This window comes from Monopterus albus, unplaced genomic scaffold (genome assembly GCF_001952655.1).
Source record: "Monopterus albus unplaced genomic scaffold, M_albus_1.0 scaffold5.1, whole genome shotgun sequence".
Classification (NCBI taxonomy): Eukaryota; Metazoa; Chordata; class Actinopteri; order Synbranchiformes; family Synbranchidae; genus Monopterus; species Monopterus albus.
Genome location: NW_018127885.1, coordinates 1651943 through 1668613, shown reverse-complemented (window position 1 = coordinate 1668613; position 16671 = coordinate 1651943). Strand labels below are relative to the sequence as shown.

Genomic DNA, 16671 nt, shown 5'->3' with positions numbered 1-16671 from the left:
AACAATCCCATCTCCCTAACACCCTCTAGCTCCCCCACCCCCTACCCTTTTGCTCTCAGACATGCTGAATGACAAGGACTGAGCTAACAAAAATGTACCAGACCACAACACTTAGTGGAAAAACTGACATGAGTGACAGAGCAAGAGGGAGCGGGAATACAGGTCGATGTTTTTATTGCGCTGAAACTGCTTTGGTACACTGACATTGCGTGTTTGTAGAGATTATTATTCAGTAAAGCGGTTTCAGTTTTGGTTCAAAATCTTTTGGCAAGAGCTACATTTATCACAAACACATTCACCTCAGTTCAGTTCAGGCCCATTCAATTCAATTCAATTCAGGGATCTGTAATGTTATTGCAGGAGCAGCTGCATTTGAGGAGATGACAAAACATCTAAAATATAATACTTTTATGTTCATACAAGACTCAAAAAAATAGGGTAAAATATGTAATGCGTAAATGGAATCACTGGAGAGAATTTCAAAGAACTTTGAATGTAATTACTCACATTGTTTTTTTCATCATGCAAAACTTATCTTGTCCAAGTAGAGACACTTAACAAGAAAACTGTGGATTCTGAATCATCTGGTACACAGCTGAGTGGATATGTAGGAGCACATGTTTGCTTGCAGACACACACAGAGCATTCGACTCCTCAGACACTCCATATTTTACTACAGCTGAGTCTTTTACTGCCTCTGTGGGGAAGAGGCATCAACCTATTCCCTCCAACCAGGAGGCTTGGAAAAAGTGAAATGGGGCAGAGAAAGAGTAATTTATCTTACAGTAGTGACAATACGCCTGGGTTGATGCTTCGCCAGTCCCAGTGGGGTTCTGCTGGAGACATGCACACGCATGTACAGATCACTGGTGCATTCCAGCTGGCCTGTTCTGGGTCACCTGAAGAGACAACACATTTGTTTATCTGAGAGAGTGCTGGAAAATTCCACAAGCATAAGAATCAGCACCAAGTTTAACTACAAGCATCAACTTCTTTGTTACTGTTTGGAGTATATTGCAAGACACGATAAATCATTCAAAGCATTTTAGCTATATACCTAACAGAAGACCCTATCAAACAGCTGGGAGATGTGTCTGAGAGCCCCAGTGGAGCCAAATATGATCCACTCATCTACACTCAGCTGAAGAATGGCCCCTGACAGCATCCAACCCATTAACCAGCTCAGGAATAATGTTCATATGCCGCCTAGCAGAGTCCAGTATATCACAGCAGTTTTATTCTTGATCTATTCTTTACCCTACAGCTGTCACTTATTAAAGGTATGTAGATGTCTGACAGTGTCCCTGGAGTGTGAATAGGGTTTTGTGTGTGTGTGTGTGTACAAGTGGTGTTGGGGCGGTGGTGGTGGTTTTAGACTTATTTTCTGGAAAACCTAATTTAGTGGGGGTGGGGGGTTACAAAATCATCACTGGGTAATGCTTTGAAGCACGTTGAGGTTTTTTTGTTTCTGTGCGTACTGCTCTCCATCAAACTTTGGTGGCGTGTTAGTGTTGTATTAACATGCAGGGGCATATCCCTTTGCCTGGGGTAAGACAGAGGACAGTGGATTTAGTTGTGGCAGCTTGGCAGCAGTAGTGCTGGTGGTGAGCTGTACAGTTGGCTGGAACCTCCAGTGCCTCTCAGCTATGAGTGACAGCATGGCCCAAGAAGTTCAAACTGGAAATATGACAAGCCCTTTAGCTCATTTTTTATGTGGAAAAGATCTGCTCAAAAGTTATTTTTATGACCATAGTACTTGGAACATAGATGTAATAATGTTTTGGTCTTTGCAAATATTTTCCCGTAATAACTACTGTTAACTTAGCAGTCTTGTTACCTGGCACTGTTCCCACTTTCTTTAAGAAACCACATCTTCATCCAGATTCTCTCCATAATTACTGACCAGTGTCTAAGCTTCCATTATTTTCAAAAGTGCTAGAAAGAGTTGTGTTTCAGCAGCTTTCAGACCACATAATTATCAGACGTCCTTTTGAATCTTTTCAATCTGCTTTCAGGACCTGTCGCTCCTATCATCCTATCATGCCCCCTTCCTCTGGAGTAGGTTTCCAGCTGACATCAGGCAGTTTGATTCAGCAGAGGCATTTAAATCTAAAGTTAAAATTCATCTAACTTTCAACTAGTGGCACAGTCTTCATTATTTCTTGCCTTGGATTTTTCCCACTATTTTTCCCACAGATGGGTTTCAGTCTCGGTGTAGCTATTAATTCTATTTACTGTATGTTCAGTACAGTATGTTGTCCTGACAACGAGGTTTCTGCAAACCTTTTTGAAAACCATTACATCTCTCTAACCCTCTCTTTGTTCTCTTGAGTGTCAAAGCTGTGTGCCTCTCTCTCTCTCTCTTTCTGTGTATGTGTGTGTGTTTTCTCCTGCTTGTTCTCTCTGTCACACAATTTTTCTGGTCTGGACCACTGACCATCCTGGGATCTCTCTCCTTTCTGTTTTTTTTTTATTTATTTTTTTTATCCCTGTCCAGATCTTCATCCTTCAGGAATCCTGGCCTTTTATTTGTCCCTCTCCCCTTCATTTTGTTAATATCCTGTTCATTTCCTTGTCCCTTTCTCTCTCTCTAACATGTGTGTTTGTTTCCTTCCCTCATATATGTGAATTACGTGTTTGGGTTTTCCCTCTTGTGTGTGTTTGTGTGTTGTCTGCCCTTGTACCAGGTCTACATGTCTGGAAGGGAAGTTGTGTTGCTTGGGTTTGCTGAAGGCACCTAAAAGTTGGATCATCCTTCTGCAACATGTTTTTCTTATTTGTTTATACTCTGTTCTTCCTATATGTTTACAATATACAAATGTTGCCTTTCTTATTGTCTATACTGTAAATCTATTGCATTGTGTTTATTTTTTCTGTACACACAACATCAATTGCAGGCATGAATCCTGGAAGAGGGATCCCTCCTATGTTGCTTTTCCTGAGGCTTCTTTCATTGTGTCTTTATTTGATTTGAGATTCTGAGGACAAAGGGTGTCATATATCGTACAGATTGTAAAGCTCCTTGAGGCAAATTTGTGATTTATGACACTGAGCTATGCAAAAAAAAAGTTTATTTGACTTGATACCTCATATACCAATATATCATAACTTATACTGTGTTTTGTTATATTTATATATTTAACATGAATGGAAACTATATGGGAATTCTTTTTTTTTTATTATTTATAAAAACAAATACACAAACACACTACTGCACCCTGCATAAATTTGGGTAGGCCAGACATGATGAATAACTATTTCATTATTCCAAGTTACATACAATACACAGGAATTGTAAATGTGATAAATGTTTTTCCTATAGTACAGCAAAATTACACTGTAATCTGTGGGCTGTTATCTAAAGTGCTTCCCTCACAATTTTGACAGTTCACAAGTGTCTAAGTCTTTAATCAGATGATTTCTTACCTTTTTCCCTCCAGACGCTGGATGACCTGGGCTGGTTTTGGAACAGCTTACAAAAGAAGTAAACAAAAGAAAACTGAAGTTTTTTTCTTCCTCGTCTTTCACACTCGACTCAGTGAGTGCCTTTATAAACATACAATTACAATGGAATAAACTTCACCATAAATGGTCTCAATCCTTGAATTGTTTATCCTGTGGCAATGTACAGTAGTGTGTAATTCAATTGGCTAGACAATCCAACATTAGCACAGGCGAGAATCTGAGTCTGGGTAAATCTCTATATGTGTTTATCCACTACATTACGGTCAGATTGATAGGGGACACTGTCAGCGCAGGGTATTACAGAGTTTACACTGAATACATTGAACAGAAAGATCCCCAGTTTCTAATTCTTTTTATATAGTTTATGATGTTTTTGACTCTGAAAAATACAAAAAGTAGAATTAAGGAAAGGATTATAGCTACTTTCCTTCCAGGCTTTAAAGGGAAAGGTTGCTGGAAAAGCAGATATAACACTAAAGGCATGAGCCACGGCAATAAAAACAAAAGCATGAAAGCTGCTGCAAGGTGCTGATGAGATAGGATCAGACAATGGATGAAGGAGGCCTCAGGCCTGACCTTAGGAGACCCTAAGATGGGTCAAAGGTCTGTGCACCAAAGATCAGAGGTCAATTTATTCAGAGAAATGTGTTTAGGTAGCCTGTGGTGTGTCTGACTGTTGCCTGGCTGATCCCTTCCACATTTCATGGGTGTAACTGATTGAGGTCTGCATAAGCAAGGTTTGGCTGCAGCTCCTGGAACACATCACACAGTAAAAGGCTTAACTCTGTGTCATTCTAGATTAACCATGTTTACTGAAAATTAACAGGATGAAAAAAATCAAGGACTGAAAGCAGCATTGACATTTGAAAGCAGCCAAACTTAAAAAAAAACTTGATTCTGCATGATAATATGACCATTAGAAAAGCTTTCCTTAAACTTAACCACATTTTTAACTTGGCAAGAATTTGGAGATATACACAACTAAATGTTTCCTTCCATTTCTGTGCCTTCCCTTGTGTAGCTCCTCGCTGCAAATATGGCTCGCATACATGCTTGTGAAAAATATGTTGATATAATGTATGATAAATTAGAGCCATGGTAACTTAACATCAAAATAAATCTTTGTCAGCAGGTTGGCCGTTGCAGTATGTAGTGTAACATAGATAATTTACACTAAAATCACGCCAATCTCAAACCCAAAACAAGACAAAGAGGATATGAGTAAGTCCCAAAGTATAGTAAGCAACCCCACAATCTGCTTTGGACTGTTGATGGTGGTTGTGTGAGGCTGTGCTGATGAGTAAACACCGGTGGCTCAAAGTACAGTGTGTGACCCAAAACAAAAATGTTTTGTTCCAGGAAAAGGGATTGTCAGTTGCCACAAAGTGTTGAGTTTACTGATGCTGAAAACCCCATTGTGCACCTCCAGTTCACCTCATAGAGTCAAAGCAGGTCTTGCTATGGTTTTGTGGAATTGTAAGTCCAGTAGTTATAAACAAATGAAGTAACAAACGAAGATGGTGGAGGTTACAGAAGCATGAAACAGTCAGACATTGACAACATTATGTGAAATACTTTTACTGACACTCTTGGAGAGAGTTAGATCACAAGAAGCTATTGTTAGCAGCCAGCTAGTATTTTAAAATGCTGTTAAACTAATGTGTTGTGACTGTAGTGTAAGTACATTTTCTTAAGCTCTGCTTAAAAATATTAAAATGTTACAAAGTAAAATGTTACACAAGTGATTTATTCATCTTTTAGGATATGATGCAATGTTGTAGATTAAACTGTTGTTGTAGTTACATGTCAGCACAGGCAATTTACTGCACAAGCTTTCCTTGGCTGAAGCCCAGGGGCCCAGGATTACAAAGGGCCTTTGAATGTCAATAATAACAATAACGAGGGGAATAAGAAAGCTAGTTATTCAGTTAATTAAATTGAACTTAATTAAAGTTTAAAGATGTAAGTAATTAAATGTAACCCAGTGTCATCTGCTATCTGGATTCATATTTACTCTACAGATTTGGAAGAAGTACAGATCTTCTCTTCTAACTCAAAAAGAAAGTTAATATTTTCCAAAATGTCAAATTATTGCCAAAAACATCATTATTATAATACATGTGGCCCAACAGGGAGAAAATGCAAAACCTTTGTCATTCCAAGGATATGATACTGCCTATCATTTTCTTGTTTATACAGTATGTATGTGCTTGTGTTTAGAAATCTCCAGAAAATGTCTTTGATCAAACACTACCAGAGGCTATTAATCAGAGTTAGCAAGAAATGTAAACTTAATGACATCTGTAGATGGATTATTAGGAGTTTAGTTAAACTTGGGTCACCGATAAAACTATTTACAGCAGTCTGTGTGATATAGTGTAGGTTAACAAGTTAAAGCATATGTCTGCCATGGGGAACACACCTGGAAAGAGTATTAGCCTTTATACTTTCTGCCCATTTCACCTACCCCCCTCACATTTTTGCTCATGTTTAACAGTGGATTGAATATTGTTTGTGTCTACTATTGTAAGAATGCCTTTGCTGCCCTCTTGGCCAGGTCAGTCTTAATAAAAGACACATAAAATAATAAATGCATGAAAAGTGTCTAGCATTTGTAAGAGGCAAAAATCTAGGAAACAAGACACACAAACTCATAATTTACTAAGAGAGACACATAAGCTCATAGCTACACCCACAGTATGACTCATACTCTTAATTCACAGATGTGGATTTATGCTACACTTCAAGTATTTGGTCTAAGTTAGGTTTATTTTGTCTTTATGTCATTTTACATTAAACATGGTTTCTTATGGTTGGATGTTTATTTGTCTGGCTGGTTGAGTAATTAATGTCAGGTTTTAAACACAAGAGCTGGCTTTATTGGTCACAGGCAATCTGTCTCTATAGGATTATGAGGAACTCTTACAGCAATCAACCACTTCAAAGTAAAATGTCTCAAAATGTAGGCAGATAAAAAGTGTTACAGCAGTGTGTGGTGATTCAATTTACATGACCCTGTTTATATTTCATGAACCCAGAGGCATGGGTGTAAACATATGCATGTGTAAGCTTACTGTATGAGTGTATATATGTACTCACACACACATACACACACACACACACACACCAAGGGGCACTGGATACATGTCTTCCCAGTATGGTTCATTTTATGTGAAGTTTTTTCCTGAGCAAAACCTAAAATGTTGACTGTTGTCTGAATTGATTCAACCTTAAACTCTGCATTCATCCCACAGTGATTGCTTTTCCACATATCCACCCTTGTGTTTTAGTTTTGGTTCAATGAAATGTGTCTGACCTTTTTGTGTGGGTATAAATCACAGATCAGTGAGGTAGAAAAAAAATTAGCCATAAGTATATGTTGATGGCAGATGTTTAGTCTACTTGTCACCATTATTAATATATCTATCTCTATTCGGTTTTCTAGCAGTGATCATAGCTAAACGTGTTTAAGATAAATGGTTGAGATGAAACAGTATTTTTGCCTGATTTTTTCATTCTTAAAATTTTGTATATAAACACAGTCGTGTCACTGTACAAGCATGATGGATGACAATGCACAGGAGGATAAGTGGGCAGTTCCACATGTTTGTGTGCTTTTTCGTCTTCTGCCCCTGCGCAAACACTTGTCAAAATTCACCTATAAACAAATAAACACAGACACACAATATGCATCTATTCATGTGGGTACACTCACACCCAAACACCTGTGGATTATGTGGTGGTTACCATGATGATGGATGAGTATACACATGAGGCCAGATGGTCACTTCCACATATCACGCCAGAGGCATAACCCAATCCTCCTCTTCACCATCTGTGACTGCAGAGCGCTGGCCTGGGCTGGGTTTCCCATTACTAACCCTACAACAAAGAAATATGTCCAAGGAGATGAATCTCAGGAAGTAAAGAAAGCCAAAAGGGTGGCCACAAAGCTTCTGGAATAGCATTTCTCTAACCAGCTGAGTTTGGATCACACATTGTGGTTTCTGGAATTGTATTTGGCAAAGAGAACATGCATTTACTATGCTGTGGTGCCATGGACTCTCATGGGAGATATCCACCTGCTTAGAGCCTCACCTGAGGTTAGCAGCACTCAGTAGGAGAGATCTAAGGAAGTAATGGAGTGTAACAGACATATCTTATAGTGAACTAGTCATATGCATAAAGGAGTGTACAGCAGGTTCCATATTATAATGTTAGCACTGAGCAGACAGCCTTACATCTCCTCTGATGCTAACCTCTCTCCCTGTTTGACTGTTTGTGACTAGCAGTGATTCCCCGATTGGTATCACATACTATACAATACAAGCTGTTTGGCTAAATCTGCAATCTCCAGAAACATTTGTGTCTCTTGGTGAGGGCTGCTTTCTAAGCCACTAACTGATGTAAAGCAAGAAAAGACATATTGCTCCCTGCCTTCAAATTCTGACTGATGTCTCTGTAGTGTATGTGCCATGGGGACAATCTTCACTGGTCATATGATAGCCACCTGTGTAAACAGCTGGGGTGTCTTGTGGCTCTGAAACACTGGATCCACAGAATACTGCTTTACGCAAGACACCAGAGGCCTGGCTTTTCTTTAGCAAAGGGAGGCACTGCAGTTGGTCAGCGATAGACATGCACTAACACGCACACAGATTCATGCATAAATTCATGTACACATACTCTTCCAGTTAAGTCTATCCTGTGTTTAATCTCCTTATTTCCTTTTCTCTCTTGTTCTCTTACATTGCAACACATTGCAGTTGAATACACACAGCAAACTGCATGGACATAAACAGTGTGCATGTCTGTCTCTGCGGGTCAAACAAGAGGTCAGAGAGGCTTCTGTTGGACAGGATGGATATTGACACAGCATTAACATGAATGAAAATATTTTGTGTTCAGAGACCATGAAAGGAACGCTGCAAGACGTCTGAACATGGCCTATTCAAACAAACGCTAGACATAAGCACTCAATCAAACAGTCTTTTAACACATCCAGGTTTCCTAAAAGAGTAGCTAGAAAGGAAGTAGGCATTTAGTGATATGTGACAGGCTGTGTGTCAAGGTTTGTGCCCAGGGAATGTTACCAGCTTTTAAATTTGACACAGTCAGATACTGCAGAGCCAAAATCTCCGCAGTGAACAATTTGTTGAATTTCAGCTTAAATAGAGGTAGGTAAGAGTGGCTGTATGGCTGCTGTTACTCCTAATGCATGGGAGAGTCCTTGGTACATGCACCACTGGAATCATACTAATGAAAGCATCAAGAGCTGAAATCAAGAAAAAAGGAAGGAAGCAAGGACAGTGTGAGGAAAGGGTGGTAAAAAAGATTGAAGAAGTGAAAGATTGAGCTGTTGTTGTTGCTGTTTCTCGTATGAGGCAGATTTCTGACTGATTACTGCTATTAGGCTGGGTTGAAGGAAGTACAGACCCATTTGGTCACAGAGGGGGCGATGTTAGTATGTGGATGCTGTGCCCACTGTATGTGCATTAGATTCCCTAAGTGGCAATCTGAGGTAGCATCTTAAAAGGTTAAAAATAAAAATATTCCACAGGAGCCTTTTTTTATCAGGATGTGAAGCTAAAATATGTTCTTACATTAATGCTTAGGTTCAAGCTGATGAAACTGTGTCACAGTCAGTCAGATAGTGTCAGCTCCAGGGAAGCTGACATTGAACAGTTGTCTCACCCTCAACAACAGATGAGTCTATAAATTGCACCAGGCAATTGAATAACAGTGATAATGTATATTACAAGACCTCCGCACACACAAAGTCCCTATGTTCTGTCAGGGAACAGGTGCAATGTGGGAGTTAGATTCATCAGTTCCCAGGGTGGTGCGGGGGGCGGGGGTGCAGCTGCTATAGCCTAATGCATTCATTTTGAATTCCATGTTACTGTATGTGTTAATTTAGAGGCTGACCATTTGTATACATTCCCACTCTCATTCACACTGTGCATATCTCTCTCTTATTTTTTCTGTCTCTCTTTTTACATATTCACCCTATTTATTAAGCTGTGTTTGTTTGCTTTGTCTGTGTAAGATTTGGTGTTGTTGGTGCAGTTTTTGGTTTGTTGATCTCAATTATGAATGAAGATTACCACTGGAAAATATTCTCATTAAAGCTCTTTTGTGCAAATTCCATCACAATTTAGACACAAACAGGAAACTTTTTCATTCTTTGGAGACTGTTGAATGTTCCTAAGTTGGGGAATAGCATGGCTTAATGTTAGTGTTACCACACAACCACAGACAGAGAGAGACAGATGCATTTCAGAAAGCTTTGCTGGAGACAAAGGACACTTTGGTCCAGTAACTGGATGCCTGTGGGACCTTTCTGTGGGATATGTGCAAATTCTATAATGAATTTTGTCACATTTTTGACATTTTCTTTTCTTGACTATGTGTTTATGTTGGCTAATCACATTCAGAAATCTGTAGACCTTGAGACAAAACAAAAGACTGCAAAGACACAGCACAAGAATGCATGCCACTGAGTTCATCATGAATATTTTACACAACACTAGAAATACTTAAAAAATGTACGTGTGCACAAGTATACATACAAAAACTCTGATACTAACTGGCAGAAAAGAGAAAAAACAAAACAAAAAGAGAATAAGCCTAGAATGGTATGAGACATCAAGGGAAAAAGTCCTGAATATAAGAACATAGAAATAACCAGGTTTTACAGGAATTATACTGAGGAATGTGAAAGATGGGTAGACAGATAAGAAAAGGGAAAAAAAAGGGCTCAGAGAAGTAAATCACCATAAAAGAAACCTTGTACATGAAAGTCCATAGTAACAGTAATAATGACTATTCACAAACACAAAGAGGGCAGTGACTGAAAATGAAAGAAGTGCTAAAGTTATGAGGCTGAAAACCTTGGCTGAGGTTCAGGTTAATGCAACGGAGATAGGAGGGAAAAAAAAGGTGGTGAAGGAGGAGGGCAAGAGGAGAAGAGAAGCGAGGGGTGGTCTGTAGAGTGACATGAGAGGTGTTATTTCTTAGAAGAGAGCCAGGCAGAGCCTCACAGAGCTCGTGTGGGGACACAGCACACTTAATCCAGCTGCCTGTGAGGGAGAGAGAGATCTCAAGAGAGTCTAACGGAAGGAGCATTAGTAATTTTCAGCCCTTCAAGCACTCTCCCACACAACGGCTTTCGTCACACACACCACACAAGGGCAGGTGGCCTCTGCCCAGATCAGTTGCTGTGGCAGAAATTGGCTGGCTGAGGTTTGAGGTGAGGTTTGGATCCACCCTGATTATTCTGGTGGGAGCAGAGTTAGTAAGTAGAGCTTCACTTTCTTTCCCAGTGCGGAGAGGCTGCACGCCAGGCACGAGACTCTCCACTCCTCCCCTCTTCCACTCTGCCTTTCCCTGGGCTCCTGTCCAGAGAGTGACCTGCTCCAGTGGACTCAGCAGGGAGGAACGCAGCCTGAAGATACAGCGTAGTAGCTCCAAAACTGCCTCCTAGGACAGACCTCTGCACATTGAGTTTTTTTTTTTTTCTTCAAACCAGCAGCTCACTAGTACCTCTGTGGGATTTATGGACTTGGATGATTATTTATTTATTTATTTTTTCTTTCATCACATCATAAAGATTGGATTAGTGCTTGGGCATACAGACAGACGGACTGACATATGGGCAGAGAGCAGTGGGCACTGCAGTGTGAATGTAGCAACTGGACTTCTTTTTTCCCTGGTTACTAAGACCAAACTAGGATAATAGCCAGAGCACTATCCTGTCCATAGAGGTAGTGGGTGGATGCAGCTTTGAGCAGGCTGCTATAGGGGAAAGCAGAGACGGTGTAGAAGCTGCAGAGATACATCTAGGTGATCCACATTGTGGTGATTATCAGAAAATGGACCATTACCTCCAAGTGGACTCTTGCTGGATTGTTTTACCTGCAACTGTCTCTTATTAGACATTGTTTGCAGGAACTAAAAGAGCAAAAACCAGTGGACTTTTTCCTCTTTTCATAGACTTTGCTGCTCATGCTGAGCGGACTAGCATGTTTTCTGTGTAGACAAACGCAGAGTGTATATTTCAATGAGGATGGTAGATTGTATAAGGACTGTGTATCTGACACAGATGCTTATGCCTCTTGTTCTGCTGGGCATGGCACACATAGCCCACAGCATGTACCCAAGGATAAGGCTCTCCCACAATGGTAAGAAACAAAGAGTGTGTGTTTGTGTGCGCATGTTTCTTTTATTACCTTACTTTGACAACAAATTGCTATGATGCACAAATTTTCTACAAAATCTATTGATTTACAGCAATAATAAGGCAAAGATAGTCTTTAGGTGATGCAACAGATACAGCCTCAGTCAAAATTTGCATTCTATGCTCAGTGCATTTATAGCAGATTGAGAGGACAGGTGTGACAGAGAAACTGTTTGACAGTGAAACAGACTTCTATCATCTGCAGTATTCATTGCAGCATTTTTACTGATACCACTACAGTTAGCTAAATGAATATGAGCATAAATGCAGGGAAATTAGCATAGCCAAAAAAATGCAACAATGCCAAAGATGTACTATAAACATGGTGGAGTAAGACAAGCAACATCCTCTGTGAGTAAAGACACTGCTGGTTATCATCACAGTGCAATGAAATGGTCATTGTAGATTTGTGTTTTAGGCTGAGAGAAAAAGTAACCATGAAAGATTGGATTCAAGAAGGGTTACATCTGCTCTGACTTTGTGACATACATCACTGTTGATGTTTTAGAGGCCTCCTTGTACTTTGTTTTGGTCACTTGGCCATGGTGGCTGAGAATCTACAATGTGGCTTTCTCTCATGCCATAGTGGTGGTGCGATGGAGGGTTTTTTTTTTTTTGGGCATGGGAATGGAAGAAGCTGTGTCTTAGAGAGAAAAAGGTGTTTGTGTGTGCCTCTTTATGTGTGTGGGAGTGTGTGATACCAATGTGCATGCACTGGTATGCGAACTGATTGTTGTGTATCTCTTGGACAATAATGAGGGTTTTATGTAGATCAAACTCTGAGAAAACATGGCCTTTTCCACAGTCTTTTTGATCTCTAAAGCAACAGAAGGTGATGATTCCACATAAGCCTGTTAGTCACAGCTGAATGTAGGTGTGGAATTTGGATGGTCAATAACTCATAAATATGCTGCTGAGAGTTGAGAAGTTTGGTTCATAAGTTACATCTGTGAGAATTACGATATGCACAGAATGCCTTATTTCTGCCTTTTTTTGCATAGTGGAATTTGTTAACCTCAGTAATTAAAAATACAATAAAATACAGCTGTCCATTAAAATGTAATGGAAAATGTAGAAATTGAATAAAACTGAAATATAAACTTAAAAAAAAAAGACTAGAAAAAGAGACTGGGGCTATTGGCTTCAGTAAATGTAAAGTCCATATGTCAACAAAAGGGATCAGGTGAGTGCTGATAGGCTTAGTCATAAATGCCACATCAATATGTTGTGATCATGACTTTCATATAGCATCAAATTCATTAACCGCCTGAGGGGAAAACTGCTGCAGTGACTGACATCTCACCTCTTCTACAAAAAGGCTGAAGTTGGATCCTATCATTATGGAATGAAAAACATCTTATCCTTAATATATGCCTCATGGGCTCTGCCAGTGAGTTTTGTACACACCCTTGACTCAAACTCATGCATACGCCCAGAGAGAGAGACAGACACATACACAGGCAGAGAGGGATGTGGTTTTAACTATTCAGCCTCAGGACTAAGAGAATATTTCTATAACATCTGGTATCAAAACAGAGTGGAAAAACTTGAATCGCCTCTTAGACTGAAGGATTGGTAATGGGGAAGAAATGTTAATAATATCAGCATTGAAATATGTTTAGCCTAATTCTAGTCAGATGGGCAGATAACAAGTGTAGAAATATCAATAGAACACCAGATCAACTTTCTCGTGGTTTCTGGGAATAAATTCTATTGGGGACACTATCATGTGTTCCAAGGTCGACCTTCCTACCACACACTATAGATCTCTGCGTGCTTTGATGTGCAGTTTCCCTTTATGCATGGTGCATTATTTACTCCATTTTTATCTATTCCCCATCTTTTTGTCTAGACTTCTGGATCAGTGAAGATTTTTATAAATGCCATTTGATTCACTTTCATCTCTTCATTTGCTTACACCCCCAATTGACTTCAGTTCCAAAAGGCTATTACCTAAATCACAAGAAATGCTGAGTTTACAGTCACAGACTCAATACTTTTAGAGATCACTGACCCTAGTCTTTGGCTGCACAAATTCCAAAGACCTTAAACACAGACTATACGTAATAAACTTCAATTGCTTGGACTTTAGGCCAATCAAGCTCCTTAAATCCTGGTTATTATGGGTAGAAGTCCCCTTAAGTGAGACATGATCACTATAGACCACAAATTAGAACACAGTGTTTGTTTTGTGCTATTTTTTGTACCCTTGGCAATAGACCCATGAGAATTAGGTTTGCAGGCTCTTGGCAACAGCTTCTTTCAGAACCACTCCTGTGGTGCAAAATGAGCTCTTCTTTTAGGACAGCCATCAGTTCTGCTGCTAATGAAGCTGTTGCATATCTAGCATGTGTCAGAGTCACAGCAGGTACTGTCATCATGCTTGGCTTGAGCTGCAGGAAGTGTAGTACAACAGCTTTAATACTGTATTTACACAAAAAAATGTTGCCTTGCTGAAAAGACTGCCCTGAAAACATATCCAAGTTGAGAAGTGTTCGTGAGAGCAGCTACAGCAAACACATGGAACAAAACTTGACCCTTTCACAGTAATTGAATTTATGCTCTCCAGTCAAAAATGTGTTTTTCAATGTCTTAATCATTTAGTAACATGCATGCTTAGTTTTCTTTAGCAGGTCTGTGTTTTCTGGTATTAATGGTTATGATGGCTTCTACTGCATAAACACAAGCATGTGTTTTATATCCCAACATTTACCTCTAGAAAAGACTCGTAAAACACTCACATGCTACATAATCATCTGTGTGTGCAATCTTAACTAATGAGAATATAGGTGAGCACATGAGGTTTGTACAAACACATTGGACAACAAATGCCAAACATTCTTGAGGCATTTCTTTTCTTCCACACCATTGTAAAAATCATGTGATTTATGCAAAAGGAGCTGAGCTACATGCATGTGTAAACATAGGGATTACTCTGATAGAAATTACTGCTGTATGAAACCCTCCTTTAAGCTGAAATTGTAGAACTTCCTCTCCAGAAAAGAAAAAGAACTCTTTATATTTTACAACTCTAACGTGATCTGGCTGTAGGTGACTTTCTTTTGAGGGTAAGATGGGGGAATACCAGTATGGCCTAAAGTTGTGTCTGCTGGTAATGAAATGATGGGGGTGGGAGGGATTGAGGAGCCCCATTAGCTTTCTTCAGCCTACATGCGCAGACACCTATAATTAACATTTACCACACTGAATTGTGGCCATAGGGCAGTCATAAACCTTATAGCACACCAATGGAAAATTGAGGGTATGGTGACGATTAGATAAATCACACCTTCTAGGTCAGCAAAAGAAAAATGATATTTTCTCAACCATTTCTCTTCCCGCCACACTCACCTCTCTCTCACTCTCTCTTTCTCATTTTGTATGTGTACACCTCAGTGTCCTTTTCTCTTTTACTGCGTTATGTGTGTGCTCTCCACTTCATTAATGAGCTGTCCAGAGGGAATGGCAGCTGGTGAAACTCTAATATCCCTTTTGACCTTTTCCTAAAGTGAAGAGACCAGGGAGACGAGATGAACTAGTTTTGGGAAAAATTGTTTCAGAGAATTTGTGCAAATAGTATTACAAAGAGCAAAAAAGAAGATGAAGAATGACAAGGAGAGTGAACATTTAAAGACAAAATACCAAATGTGTGTGGGTTATTATACACTGTCGGGTTAAAAGCAGAGCTTTTCTTTATTTCACTATTTTGACTTGTGGGGGAAAGAAAAGCCAGCAGGACAACTATTAATCTGAACTATAGCTACACAAGTTGCAGCTTAAATTACAAAAAACAACAAATGTATATATGCAACTTTAAGTTTGTTCAAACTGCACTCCCCAACACCCACACACACCACCGCCAACCACCACCCACCCCATTCCCATCCTGACATCGTTCTGCTCACACATAAAATGTTTTGGGCATATAAGGCCATATAATGATAATGGTGTGACACCCGAGTTCTCCAGCTCCTGACTTTACCCCTAGGGGCTCCTCAGTCTTACCCAGACCTCCACATCACAAGGAGAACAGACTCCATCCTTAATCTTGCCCCCTTTAGCTCCAGCTTAGTTAAACTTTTTTTTCTGTTCCAGCACAAGTCCCATTACTCAGTAAGCAAACACGATATTATTCTTCTGGAATTATGAGTCTGCCTACCACAAGTTTAACTTTTGACATAAAATATGTATCTAGTACTGACAATAGATTAAATTAAGATAGCAAATTTAATTTGTGTTTTTATGTTTCCGGAGGAATGCTTTGACAAGACCTACCGTATAATCAAAATAAGTTGCTACTGTGCTGCACACACATGAACACACACACACCAACATATTGTATTCCCCAGTATAACAAAACAGTGTTTTCATACAAGAATAACAAGGAGATCAACTTTATTTAGATTTCACTTCGCCAAATCTTCTTAGGCATCTTTCAGCAGTCCTCAGACAGCCGATGAAAGCGCCCGCCTGGAGGGGAGTCCTTTTTCGCTGTGTTTTCTATTTGAAGTGGGATCACAGTAGGGCCATGTGTCTTCCTGGCTGAGTTGCTGATGGAGAAACACCCTCTTTCTATTCCACCTCCTCTCCGCTCCTTTGCTGATGGCTAAGAAACCACCACTAACCACAGATGGCAAGAAGAGAGAGCAGAGGGAGGGAGAATAAAGGAGAAAATGCAGAAATCCCCTCTTTTCCTTCTTTAGCCTGAGCAGTGGCTGAAACTGTCTGTAACTGTCTGTAACTGGTGCACATAATGACAGAGGAGAAACCTTTTAAAAAGCACTCTGCACTCTGAAGCATCTCTTAGTGCATCAGTGTAATCAGGGGATTCACCAATTGTTTTATAGCGACTCTGTAATTATGTGTTATTGAATAGATTAAACAACACCTTCTTTTAATATAATTTAATATAAACTCCACTGCCACATCCCCTCCGTCTCTACCACTTAACTCACCGAGGTAGCCAG

General features: G+C 39.7%; 1 protein-coding gene across 1 annotated transcript in view; it reads left to right on the top strand.

Annotated features, from left to right (window-relative positions):
• The first annotated feature begins 10545 nt into the window (after positions 1–10545).
• Positions 10546–16671, top strand: part of sema3e (sema domain, immunoglobulin domain (Ig), short basic domain, secreted, (semaphorin) 3E) — a 20062-nt gene continuing 13936 nt past the window's right edge. Inside the window, exon 1 of the mRNA XM_020613454.1 lies at positions 10546–11648. Within this exon, the coding sequence (XP_020469110.1) occupies positions 11528–11648 (121 nt within the window). The 5' untranslated portion in view covers positions 10546–11527. The remainder of the gene's footprint in view (positions 11649–16671) is intronic.